The 14,607-nt window shown below is 40.2% G+C and overlaps 1 protein-coding gene across 3 annotated transcripts in view; it reads right to left on the reverse strand.

Annotated features, from left to right (window-relative positions):
• Positions 1 to 1,486: 1,486 nt before the first annotated feature.
• The window catches only part of LIN28B (lin-28 homolog B), a 108,264-nt gene continuing 95,143 nt past the window's right edge, over positions 1,487 to 14,607 (reverse strand). For all 3 annotated transcript variants that reach the window (XM_033055826.1, XM_033055825.1, XM_033055824.1), the window contains exon 5: positions 1,487 to 6,630. In XM_033055826.1, coding sequence (XP_032911717.1) covers positions 6,252 to 6,630 — 379 coding nt within the window. In that variant the 3' untranslated portion in view covers positions 1,487 to 6,251. The remainder of the gene's footprint in view (positions 6,631 to 14,607) is intronic.

Raw genomic sequence — 14,607 nt, forward strand, 5'->3', positions numbered from 1 at the left:
CTTCTTGTTGGCCCAGAGCAATGTCGCAGCTAATGCTGCATGGCAACGACCACTTCTCTGCAAGGGGAGCAAGGGGGGCCTTGGCTTGCAGCAGTGGATTTAGGTACTGCTGATGATCTGCCTCTGCCTAATGCACCAGACAAGGTTTCCTGTCTTCAACATGAAGACAATAGTTCTATTCCAAACTGTCCTGGGGCAGCTGCTGAAAATATAAAAATGATGACTTTTAGTGGCTCTAGGAACGAGGGCTGCTCATTTGGGAGAGGTGGTGGGAAGAATTAGTGCTGCCGTTCTTCCAGGTGTTTTGCTTTCAGTCAACATCAGACACTGCTGGAGAGGAGGTTTCTCCATTTCACTTGTTCCAAGGGCTTCCTACATCTGTGCATGCCTGTGTCACCTTGCAGGGGGTTCCAGGAGTTGGGTGGTGGCATGTCCAAGGTGTCCCCTCCCATGCCCTGAAAAACTGGAGTAAGGCTGGCTAGGAGCTGGTGTAAGCACCTGGTGTGAACCATGTTCTTCACAGAGCACTCATCAGAGGTTTCAAAGAAAGCCTCACTCCTCATGACTGACACCAGAAGTGGGACACATGTGGGATCTTAGCCAAGGGGATTGAGAGTCACCCCTTCCACATTCCAGGAGAGTGGTGGAACCATTTGGCTACAGGTTGGGAGTGAGGCGGGGACATGACTGGATGTGACTGGACATGTGATTGGGACACATCTTCATAGCTCACTCTCTTTTGAGGACATGTATTAGAGGGGTGAGGTGAGGGGAAGCAAATGGAAGTTTTCTGTGACTAGAAGAGTAGTAGTCACCCTTTCATGCAGGTGTTTGTACAAATAGAAAAAAAAATCTGCCTTGTATCAGCAGAAGTTGTTAAATTTTGCTATTGATCACCTGTATTAAACCAGAGGCACTGGAGCTGGCATATACAAGTCCTCAAATATTTCAATACAGAATAATGAGCTAATACTATCCAAGTCATTAATAACACTTTATGTAGGTTAGGGAAGGAATTTCCAGGTAATGAAAAATGACAGCACTGTCTAAAAAGAAACCCCTCTTCAGTTTAAATTAGCATGAAATAGATAGATGCAACCTTACAGATTATGGAAGAAGTAATAAAGATGGGATGAGGCTTAATGCCAAAACCTTTTCAGCCCAGAGAATAACCTAAATGTCTGACAGCTTTAATGTCCAGTGTATTCTCACAGAGAGTAAGTACTAAAAGCTACAATCCTGCAGTTTCATTTCAATAGCTGAATAGGTTTTGGGGTACAGTTTCTACAGCACCTCATGTACGATTCAGGTATGAATGAGTCATTTATTTCTCCCTCCCTCCCCCCAACAACGGCTTATACAACATTTTTTTTTTTGTGAAGATAATATCCCAAAACTAAGTGAGCACTGGTGCAAAAGAAAACTCCCCAATGATATGCAGTGTTTTTATCATGCAAATAAAGCAAATATCAAAGACTCGTTGTAAATGCCAATGTTATATGTTTTATTTTTAATCAAGTAATTCTTTTAAACCTCACAATATCCATGACTGACAGGAAAAAAAAGACATTAGGCATGAAATGCGAATATAAAATACACGATATGTAGAAAGGCAATCAGTGCTTTAGTCCCTCAAGACAGTAAACAGGTGAAATGACCTTCAAAACTTCAACTCAAGGCTTTTTTCTCACAACATAAAATTCAAGTGATTTTTCTTTTATTTCACCTTGTAAACAACATACAAGTCAAAATGGACAATGAGGTAATCTATACTACAGAAGATAATTTAAAAACACTAGATAAGACACAGTATTAAAGACATATAGAAATCAGTGTTCACTTTGGTCTCTAGTATGGTTATTGTTATTATTATCACAACATCACATACTAGTTAAAGCCAGTCTGGTGATATTTGTCAGACAGTTGTTGCTTAACTTAGTAATCCAAGAGGTAGTCAAAACCATTGTCCTTTGTAAAGATGTTCATACATTTGGTTCAATGACAATGGTAGCAAATACCTTGCTACTTTTCAACATTCTCAGAGAAATACTGCCACAGCTGCTGTTACACAGCTCTGGTTTATACAAAAAACAAAACAAAACAAAAAAAAAAGAAGCATGTGTTCATAGATCAACCTCTTGTTATCAGTCAACAGTTGTAACAGGGGTAACACAACCACTGGATCTTAAAGAGGCTGTTGATAAACTAAGCAAAATAAGATCAATGCATTTAACAAGGCTTTCCTTGTTTCTAAAACAATACTCAAATCTCATTAAGACTTCTAGGAAATTAAAATCAGTGCATCTGCACATGTACATATCTTCCCAATTACTTTTATATCTAGCAGGGGAATACATATATATTTTTTTATGATAAACATTTCTTACAGATAAATTAATTAAATTAAATTTAAGACTCAATGCAATTTCCCATGTTCTTTTATAATTCTTCTTATAAAGAATGGTACAAGATCTATAAGCACTTTTTTAAAATGGGGTTCTAATAACAAAACTAAGTTAGCAGGAACCAAGCAGGAACTCCAGGATAAAGCTGGTGCAGAATAAAATAGCTGAAAAAGGGGGCCTGCAATGGGAAGAGGTAGGATCCAAATGTGGTGTTTGGCACTCCCTGAACGCTGGCTAAAGGCAAAATATTGCCAATGGTATTACAATGCCAGGTCTACCATTAATTGCAGCAAAAAGTTATTTGGCTCTTCCTCCAAATACAAGTCTTCCTCATGGCCTATCTTTTGTAGCATGTAATTAAATATCGTGACCTCTCCTTGGGGAAGAGTAAAAAATATCTCACAATGTCCCTTACAATTAAATCACATTGACTATTTTGGAGTGGGGGAAGGGGAGGGAGAGAGATTCTTGCTTCAGGTTTAACCTTATCTCCACTATTGTTAGGAGAAAAATACGTCTGTCTGAGCAGATATTTGAACTATTTCTACTCAAATGAGTTTTATTGTAGAGCGATCTGGCAAGGACAGGCTGGTGAATAGGGGGAAATCTAGGCTGGGCAAATGCTGCCGAATATTAATTTTGTCCTTAGACACGAAGGAAGAATCCCAAACTCAGTCTGTGCCTCCTCCTTTAAAAGGTTCTTTGCTTACTTGGAGCAGCCAATTGAAGGAGTATAACTAGATTTTTCTTCCTACTGCAGCCCAGTGCTAAGTAGTTCCCTGCTGCAGCTTATGCTGCTATATGTTTAACTTAGGCATGTACATTTTTGTCTCTTCTGGAGCTGTATTTATTCCCATGAACAGTGCCCATAATCCTTAGGACAGAAAAATAAAAACTTTCAAAGAAATGTTTGGAAAGGTCTCATCGTTTCAAATGGATGCTTCATCTTAAACAAGTATTTACCATAATGCCTGCAGTGGTGAACTAGCAGTTACATATTTAGTACAGATAAAAAGTATGTACCATAGATCAACAGCCACCTTTAAGGCCACAGCAGCACAAAGGTGTGTTCATGCAGTAGATATGAGGTAGCCTTTTGCTGTAAACAGAATAATAATTTTATTGTCACCTATGTAAACAAAGTGGGATTGATGCTTTTGTGGTTTTATTCTTCCCCCTGAACCCCCATCCCCCATCCCTCCCCTCCTAGAAAAGCTAAACACCAGTAACTCCGACTGGCAGTCAGTGGGAGCTGTGGTTGCCCAGCATCTCTGAAAACTCAGACCCTGTGAATGCAAAGACACAAATGCTCACATAAGCAACCAGTATAGAATACCACTTCATAATTTCACAGGAACTTATAATACAAAACGCTGAGATCTGATTATCAGAAACGTAGGTCTACGTCAACTCAGAGGTAGTTACTAATATCAGTACATAATACTTATATAGAGATAAAAAGGTCTAAGACTATTTGGTTTGTTCTGAGTAAGCAGGTCTGTAGACTATTCTGTAAAGAAAAAACATTACATGGTATATTCCCTGAGCAAAGTTGTTTGTCCTGAGTATGTTATGTAACAGTGATAACATTCTAATATATAAAAATAAAACCTTAAGCTTTCAACAATAAGATAGGGTTTGGTATGTGCTCTTAGCAGTTCAGTCTGACTTTGGTGCGCACAGAGATTTCAAACAGCACCAATAAAAATCCACATGTTGAAAACATTTCCTTATCTCAGCTCTGAACTTCTTACATATAAACAGGGAATGACCAGTTTTCAAATCCACAGTTGCCTATTTCTATGAGGAACTTTGGTTTAAATTTTCAAAGTGACCTAAGTTTTGCATCCTTGCTGTTTAACCTGGTTTTACACTGACTAGAAGGTTAAGCAATGCCACTTTGATTTGTCTACATAATTTAAATAAGTTTACTATCCTTACGTAAGGCAAGGAAGTTCTCTATAGATATATCACATTCAATATCGTCAAAGGTAAGCTTTGCATTAGCATACTGAGAACTTCAGTACAAACCTTGAGATTCTTGCAAACACTGGCAAGGAATTCACACAAAATAATTCTCCCGAAATTGTGCCCTTCACTGAGGAGTTTGATGACCACCTGTTCACTGAAGCAGCAGCAGCACCAGGAAAAGTCTCATCTGGCAGGACAAGTGGGGAGGGGAAGGCCACGCACCGAGCCAGCCGCATACCTGTTGTACCCACGGGCTGCAGAGGAGCTACCACGGTAAGACTTTGGCTCGCTGTAGCCTTTCGTGCAGGCTGGCTCTTTAGTTTGATTATCCGAGCTTAAACCTACCCGACACTTTCAAGCTTTAACAGCCTGTGTTTATTGCCAATGTTAAGGATTATACAGGTTTCTCTAATTAACTTACATCCACAATGGGATTTGTCAGAGTACGTTATCTTACGTATGACTTGGTAATTCAAAAGTTACAAATGGAAAGCGACTTAAAGTTTTGATAGGCTCCAACTCTATTAACCCCGAGCAAGGACTGCAGCCCAGGGAGTCTCACTCTGAGGCCACCAATCTTTCTCCTCTTTCACACAGAAGTGTGTGGTCCTAGGGCACTCTGGAGCAGGGCTGGTCAGCTGCAGCCCCCAGTTCACAACAAGCAGATGATGCCCAGGGCTTCTGGAAATGTGCAGAAGTCCCTTCACTCAGGCTGGTCTGCACCCACGCTGTATCATCATCTAGGGAGGCTAGCTGAGCAACCCCAAGTACCCATCAACCTTTAGTCTTTAGAAACCACTAAGCCCAGGATCTCATTCGCTTTGCATTTTGTTTTCTTTAAAACCCAAACAGACAACAACAACAATAAAAATCCCTGGGGAGTTCTCTCCATGGTATTTAAACAGGAGGTAAGGGGGAAGACCCTTCAAATTGAGGGACACTATTTGAGACCAAGAGAAATTGCTGCTGCTGCGGCTACTACTGCCACCAAGGTACCCTAAATGTTCACAGTATACAAATGGTTAACCAGGGTGGCATCCTGACACCACTCAAAAGGGTCTGTTTGGTAACAACTTACACATTCTCCCCTACACAACAGACATCTAAATCACAGTTACAATCATATTAATTTAACAAAACGCTTTGAGAAACCATCACAGAAACTACACATTCATTGTCTTTTCTGGAGCTTTACACTCCTCACCAACAATGGGTGGTGGCAATGAGAGTCGTCTCGAGTCATGAAACTGCCCTGCACGGGGAGGGGAGGGGTTTTGATACTGTGTGGAGATGAAAAAGGAATTAATTCAAATTGATGGTACGGGGGATGTCTTAGTATCTTTAGTACCATATGGCAGCTTTAAAACATGAAAGTATCCTTTGGTTCACAAGAGAAGTAAACGTCTTGATCTCAGTTGTTTGTGTGGTTTATCAGGTTTGGTTTGTTTCTGAGTGAAATTTAGAAAACTGGGGTTTTTTCTTGTTTGCTTTTTGAACGCATTTGGAAACAGGTTGTAGGAACGAGTTCAGAAACATTGGGTACTGTGACTTTTGCTCCACAATAATGTCTGGTGGGATCTGGAGAACGGTCTGATGGAAAAATATATATTTATAGATATGTACACATACACACACGCGCATGCACACTCATACATACACACAGAAAGTAAAACATAATGCACCCTGCTCAAATGTGTTTTGTTTGGAGTGATTTGTCTATCAAAGAAAAAAAAAACAAAAAACAAAAAACATTCACAGTTCCTCAACAGTAGTTAAAATTCCAGGTCAGCTACTGATAATGAATTATTTCCCCTGTACTTGCATGAGGTAGACATCCCGAGAGGGTAAAGAAAACGGAACATTATGACAAATGCATTAAGTTTTTTTCCTTTTCTGAACAGAAGGCCCCTTTCTGTTTGGTTCTTCAGGCGACGCAGACAACTTACTCGAGGACGCTTCCTGTGGTGACCTGCCCGAGCGCTCCGAGATCTCCGGCCTGCCTTCCTGAGGGTACGATGGAGACGAGAAGCCGTGCGTGCCTCCCCCTTCTCTCAGGAAGGCAGAAGTGGAAGGCTGCGGCTCGGCTTCGTGTCTTCCCTGAGAACTGGCGGGCTGCTGCTGCTGCTGCGAGACAGTTTTATGGGGGCAGTTCGCCACCATGTGCATGATGCTCTGACAGTAATGGCACTTCTTTGGCTGCGGAGGTAGACTGCATTCCTTAGCGTGGTGGTCCAGGCCACCGCAGTTGTAGCATCTGAAAGCGAGCAGAGACAGAGATGGAGTTATTTATGGATTGGTGCACGGCAGCGGCGAGCAGCAAGGGCTGCTGCGGCCCCTCTAGAGGGCAGCAGATCTCCAGACATCGCCCCGGTGTCCCTACCCGCCCCGGGACCCCCGCACAGCAGGGACGTGGGGTCTGGAATGGCATCCACGGGCTCGGATTCCAAACAAACTCAGCACAGCCCCGGGAAGAGTCGCGGTTTGTTTGTTTGTCCCTCTCGAAACTCCGAACCCGCGTGAACGTGGTTGTCACCGGGGTGCCACTTCCCATGGGATGCCATTGCCACTTCCCATGGGATGCCATTGCCGCTTCCACGGGACACCACTTCCCACGGGATGCCACTTCCACTTCCCATGGGATGCGCTGCCAGGAGCTGAGGCGGGCAGAGAGCCCCTCCATCCACACGGACGAGGCTTCTCCCACATTTCCCAGAAATGGCCGAAGCCCACAAAATCTCCTCTATTTAACCTTGTTAGCCAAAGGAGTCCTGAAGAACTCTCCAGCAATTCCTTAGTGAATCCCTTGTAACGCACACCAGGAACAGCAGTTATTGGATTACGTTATTCTAACTTACAATACAAAGAAATAAGTACACGTCCTTGTCATGGTGACCTTATGTGCACCACTGAGTTTTCTGTTTTGGCTGCTTTTTATGGTTTCTGTTTCTTTGCTTTATTAAACTTGCACTGAATGCATAAACATTTATAATAATCTAACATGTTACTGGAAAGAACTAAACTCCAGAATGTTTTTTGTGTTTTGGGGTTTTTTTCCTTTTTTTTTCCCCTTTCCCTTAACCACCAGCTAATAAAAACAAAACAAAACAAAAAAATAAACACACACAAAAAAAATTCACACATACTTAACTTAGGTCTGTGGAGTCATCTTAAGGATTAAAAAAAAGACTGTAACTATAACTACATACGAAATGAAAGAAAGTGTTCTGGATCGAGCCCACATAAAGATATTTTATATTTTCAGATTCCTGGAAAGTAACAAAGCACCATTTGGCTATTTCACCTAGTATTCAGTAGTCACTAGCAGTTTTCACAACATCAAGAAGTTTAGTCCATGCAAAGCTTATATACAGCTGGAGTCTCACCTACTGAATTTGCTTTACCTTTTTGCAAAGAAACACTATTGATAAAAACTGTGTTATTTTTTAAAAAGATTGCAAGTATCAACATTTGCAATTCCACTCTAAGAAACAATCCCTGGCACCTCCCACTTCACATCTCTTCATCACTAGTAGCAAGATACCAACCATACCTTCATTTCCACAGACAAATGAAAAAACAGCACAAGTTGCTCATGGTATACTGTATGCTATCATGTCCTACAACACTGACCAATTTAAAGAAATTAAATAATGAACAGAACTTCATTATCCTTTCAGAAATTATTGTGAATTATTGTTGTATCTTCCCTAAAAGTGAGTAAGAAGAAACCAAGCCCAGTACAATGAACTCTGCACTTCTACAGCAACTGCAATAACATATTTCAGGTGAACTGTTTCCATTTTGATGTCATTACTGCACTGAAGTTTGGTGTAATTTTTCAGCGGAATTTGAAGACTATGCTTACACTACTCTGTCTGCATATACTACAGACAAAGCTTCCCTTGAATCATAAAGAAAATAACATGTACCAGCCCCATTATCACTTAGTATTGATTTCCCTAGCACAGGAAGGGAAATGACATACTAAGTACATTGTAAAATCCAAACATCCTGATCTAAGACCAAAACATCAAGTTGTTTTCTCCTATAGTTAAAAAAAATAATTTTCAAGTTATTAAGCAGTATCCCTCTAACTACTTATTGCCAAATTATTGCAGGTATTTTCAAATTAGTGACCCCCACTTGACAGTATGTTTGGTATTCAGTCTTCCTAACTGGCATTCAGCTGTGTTTCCACCACAAGCCTTCTAAACACCCTCTGGAAAAAGTGATAAGAGAATAAGCCTTGCAATTAGAGAAACAAAACAACAGCAGCAAGTAAAAAATCAAAATGCTTTAACTTCTCCCTTTCCAATAAATACATCTAAGAATTCACATAGTACTGATTGAAATTTAGGTTTATTATTATCTTTGTCATTGATTTCTAGCAGTGTACTTGTTCATGGGACAAATGCATTGTAACACAGTATAGCATAGGAGTGTGCAGATATTCTGGAAATTGGGTTTTTATCTTAATTCAGAATATGGAATTTCATGGCTATGAATGCATCAGCACATTTCTCCCTTAATATCACATCTGTTTAGAACAGTTAAAAAAAGGGCAAAGTTTGAAAATAGGGTAAAGGGTCTCAGTAGCAGGGTAGGCAGTGGCCATGGACAAATCAATTTAATCAGTCACTATGGTATGCTCTGTGTTATCCAACTCAGTGGACCATTTCACCTCACCAGTTGGCAAAGAACCTGTTGTCAGGGCCCCTGCTTCCACTTCAGCAGCCTCTATCACCCTTTGCATATATACTCACTCAATACATCCTCTTTGCAAAATATTGTCATTCCTTGCACTTACTTAAATTGCCACTGAAATGTGATTTGGTTTTTTGGGGATGCTTTTCATTACCAAATGATTCAAGCATCTAGGTAGTGTCACACTAGAAAACATATATATATATATATATATATCTGGTGTGCCTGCACTTACACAGGAGGAGGGTAGTATTTATTAAGTTCTTTTGACTATTTATACATTCCTTGTTTCCTTGTCAATCACCCTTACCAGGAGAACAGGTCACACCTTGCTCTGCAATGCCTTCCCTTTCCAATGGATTCATCCCAAAATGGAGGTGGTCAGCCACCTCAGAGCTCACAAATGATGCATGGTATCATCCCTAGGAATTAAGGCATGGCATTAACCCTTTTGTCCTGAGTGCTTCAGCCCTTTGCTCCTCTCTGTTGCGTGTACTTGTGGTACAACACCATGGAAGCGGACAGTACAATGTGCACACAGCAGCTCACACATTCACATCTCTACCTATGTACCTACACAGAACAATACACAGGCTGACTCCTGCCATGAAAAATGACCAATTTTCATTCGACTCTGCTCTCAGAAACTCTGCATTAGTGTAACCACAGCAAGTATCTCTTCACTTCCAAAGTACCATGGAAAGAATGCATGTTAGCTTAAATAAAAGTTATGTGGAAATTCTATCACGAGATGAATAAAACACCAAAAGCCCTTAAACGTGCAATTATAATAGAATCAGCACTTACAAAGAACAAAAGTAAAACGGATTTGTTAAAATAGTATTGTCTTTCTCACAGCAGGCTTCCATGATTTGCTAGCTAGCTTCAGTCTCAAAAACATAAAGAGATGGCAATTATCCTAACGGGAAATCCTTTCTTCTCTACAGCACTGACAGGACAGTGAATCAAGGTGATTTTTTTATATAAAAAAGATGAACATTTTAATAGAGGAACCCCTTGAGGAACTTGTCTAGCATTATGTTTCAATACTGTCCAAAAAAATGTAACATTAATACCTACTAATGAAGAAAAAAGAGACCATATAGCAAGGTAAAAAAAATCTCCTAAATTCTCCTTCATTATGGATTTGTGATTGCATAAAGCTGTACATATCAAAGGAAACATGAAGAAGCAGAAGTGTACAGATTTGAACATAAACTATGCTGCATTCATTGCAAAAAGCTGATGGCTGAAATTGATTAGTAGTACTCAATTTCACAACCAAATAATACCATCTAGTCTCCATCTAGTCTTTAGCTTTTTTTCCTTGTTTCAGCAATCAGATACTTTTATTCATGAAGCACAACCCAAACACAAACTTTTTAAAACAAAAACCCTTGCCTTGCAAATATGTTTCCCACAGTAACAACTCAGATGGGTTAAGCAGCACTAGGTAAACACAACTGCTTGTTTCTTTAAGATGTTTTATAATATAATTTAGATGATAATCCAGTACATATGACAAGTAGAGAATAATATCTGTAACCCCAGATCTGTTGAGAGAAAAAACTGTAAAATTACCCTAGTCACTGACTTGGGGGAGGGGGAGCAGGGAATAATGGGTTAACATCTAACAGGCATGGGAAAGGGAGGGAAGGGGGTACAGTCAGAGGAAGACTAAAATAATTCACCAGGATATACCCAACACCAATTCCTCTTTTGTTCTTCCTTTCTGAATGCTATCAGACTACCAAAAAAAAAAAAAAAAAGATGCTTGGTTAACAATACTCCATCTTGCAACATTAATGCCTTGAAAAACAGCATGGAATTCCAGCAGTGTGTGCACGATGCTGTTACAATACACTTAATGCAACTGTGCAGTTAAAGCATAAAGGAAATGTTTAAAATCGTACCTACATGTGCTGTCCTTTACAGCCATTACTTTCACAACATACCTAAAGAAGGGCAGATGGAACAGGCAGCAGATCACTTCAACTGTTCTATTTTATAAATGGCTGCAAAGGGAAGTTAAACTATCCATGATCAAACAGAAAAATGGGTCTGAGACTGTTTTCACTGTTTAAGGCTTCAGTGACTTGGCTTGAAAATAAGGCCACAAAATTACTGCCTGGATGTGACACTTAGAAAAGCTCAGGGTGGAGTGTGGTTGCCCAGGCACCACCAGGAACAAGTGAGAAAGACCTCCAGTGCCTTAGCAGGGCTGAAAGGATCTTCTGTACTATCGAGGATCTGCTAATTTCAAGTTGTCTTTGCTGCAGCTTGAAAAGCCAGGTTGGATGGGGCTATGAGCAACCTGGTCTAGCGGAAAGAGGTTGGAACTGGATCGTCTTTAAGGCTCCTTTCAACCCAAAGCATTTCGGTGAGCTAACAAGACACGCAGAAGATGAGCGGAATGTACATTCTGCTTGTGCCCTCGGACAGGGAAATGGATGGGATGTTTCTGCTCACACGTGCATTCCTGGGGTTTTCACCATTCTGGTTATCAACTTTAAATTCTTAAGCTCTAGCTGAATGCAGGAGAGAATACAGCTAACTTTGAAAACTCTAAAAAGGTACTAGAATTCAAAGTAGTGAATATTAAAATACTACTGAAATAATAATTAAGGTCAAGTGAAATTATCTTGTTAAAAAAACTAGAGAAAGGAATACCATCTTCATCAGAGCATTTACGGCTTGTCCATCAAGCAGGCTTACGACGAGGCAGAAAACCTCACTAGCACTCTCATTTACCAATTCATGGGGAAAAAAATCAGTTTAATTTTAAAACTGTAAGTATTTTTAATCAAGAATGTTGTAAAACAGCATATTAGCAATGCATAAAATGGCACACTGGTGCCACATTTAGGTTTGTGTTGGTCCTGTGAGTATTTGCTATCCTGAACTCCTCGTTCATGCAAAGCACTGTGCAGAGGCAACATGCTGGGAAAGTTAATTGCAGGCTGGCATTCTTCAGTGAAATTCAGTCAGAAAATTTCCTGTGCTTTACTAGCTTTTTGAGATACATAACAGAAATATAATTGAAAAAAAATAACCTCTGAAAGAAAAAAAAGATGAAATACAATAAAAATGCTCACCTATTTGTCCCGTGAATCCTACGGCTCATGATAATGTACCAGAGATCCAAGACTTTAAATTTTGTGAGAAAAACAAGGTCCCTCCATTTTTTTAAAGCTTGCCTTCTTTCATTTTACAGATAGCCCCAGCACGCTGATACAAATCCACACTGTCTGCGAGGCTTCCAATAACACAGGGTGGAATATTGATGATGTTTACTCTTGTTACAAATAAATAAATAAAAAATGGTCTGTTGTAAACTCATCAGATCGACTAGTTTTCTGTGGTTAGTTCTAAATCAATCTATTTTCCCCAGTGTATCAGAGAAGTAATATCAATAGGTTACGGTCTTTTGTTGCTCGGGTTTCCCCTCCCCCCTTCCCCCAACAAAGAAGCTGACAAAATACATGGGGCATTTGCCTGATAAATCAGGCCTGTCAGGACACAATTTAGCTTAAGTTCATGAGGAAATAAAATTGTTTAAAATCTCCTAATACAATTTTACTGGAAGGTGATGAGGTTTGTTTTGGTTTGGTTTTTTTTACAACCAAGAACAACAATGAAACAGAAGGGTGGTTCAAAATGCAGCTTTTCCTCCACAAAAATGGAAAGGACTACAGAGACAGCAGATCTTAAAGAATAACTTCAACAACGCCGTTTCCCTTCTCCCTTTCCATGGAACCTTATCTCTACTATCCACTCAGCTCCCTTTCAAGGCATAGAGGAAAATTATTTTTCACACAATCACACAAAAATCCTTAGGAAATGCATTCTCATGGAGGAATGATTTGGATGCATTTTCATTTATTACAACAAAAGGGTTTTCTTTATATTAAGAGCTAAAAAATCCTGAAATAACAATTTACAAAGTGAAGTCTTTTTTCCAAATAACATGAAAGATGGTTTTGCTCCTACAATATCAATATAGCATGGAAAGAATGTGTATATTTTAATGGTTTTAACCCATCCAGATAAAGCAGATACAAAATCAGCAATGGCTTAAGGAAGTTATGTTTTAAACAGTCATATATCACATATTTCAAACATGGAATGTTATACCATGATTTCAAGTAAGTCTACTGCTGTTAATCTTTTTGCACTATGAAACCACTCACGCAAACACTCTCAGCCACCAATTTCCCTTGTAAGCTTTAATTTCTCTGGGAATAATAAAAGAAACCAGTTTGTCAACAAGAACAGCTCTGTATGCAGTAATTTTTTAAAAATTGAGTATTTTCCACAGCTCATGCTGGTGGGAAGGCTGCCAGGGCTCTGCTCTGGGCATTGCCACTGCATGTACCCACATCTGCAGCCCTCTGGCAGAGCTGAGCAGACCTTGGCTGCCTGTGTCTGAGAGCACTGCTCCGTGCCCCTGTTTACAGAAGCCTAGCTTGGTAACACTAGAAGCCTTTCACAGTGGTGGCTTGAGCCTCCTGGCCATGTGGATAAGGATGCACGCTGCATAAAACCGGCTCAACTCTTTCTGGGTCAGTGAGGTGCTGGTCATGAGCTAAGAGGCCTGCCTGACCTTATCTGCCTCTCTGCAGAGCTGGTTCCAGGGTTTCCACATCCACTGATCAGTTAATCCACAGATGACATAAAAAGGCAGTAGGTAACTGGGAATCAGTTGTTAAAAATTGCCTTTTCCATTTTGTTCCTTATTTCATCCCTAACATTAGCAGCAAATACAACAAATACAGCAAATACAAGTGACGCCAACTCACAACAGCAGGAAACAGCAAATGGCATCCTGGCAGTAGGCTGGAGCACTGAAGCAAGCTGCAGTACAGAAAGAGGAGGAAGAAGGTTGCTCTGGAAGTTCATAAACTATTCTTCCTCCCTCAAACAGCAGTTAGACTGTATGACTTTAGGTACCCCATATAAATCAGTATCATGCACAGAGTTTCAGAAATACCTGGTGACAGGAGCATGGACTCACTTAGACCCTAGCCTTGAAATGGATGCTATTACATACACTAAATTAGATGACTTGCATGAATATAGGCTTCATGAGTGTTAAGGATTGCAGGATTTGACCAGTAAAGAGATGGTTACTGTCTAACACTCCCTCTATGAGGAGACCACCCCAGCTATCTCTACAGGGGATCTCTCCAGAGCTCATGGCACTGATACAGTCATGTCAAATAAACCACATGGAGGGCTTCCTATCCCAAATGTGGAACAAAAGGGCATCAAACATGGTGCTTGGTTTTGCTTGAAACAGCACCTGTAATTTCACACATTCAATACCCACAAGGACAATTAAATAATTCAGATGCTCTATGGCCACACTTCAATGGTAAGGCAAATCTGCATCACTCTGATTGTACGGACTGAGAAAAGAAGCAGTCACCTTATTCACTTTTCTGAACTTGCATCTTAAGATGTCTAAAATCGACTAGCTTCATATATTGACAGTATTATTAAATGGCCGTGCTGAGCATCTTTTGTA

This window comes from Catharus ustulatus, chromosome 3 (assembly GCF_009819885.2).
Source record: "Catharus ustulatus isolate bCatUst1 chromosome 3, bCatUst1.pri.v2, whole genome shotgun sequence".
Classification (NCBI taxonomy): domain Eukaryota; kingdom Metazoa; phylum Chordata; class Aves; order Passeriformes; family Turdidae; genus Catharus; species Catharus ustulatus.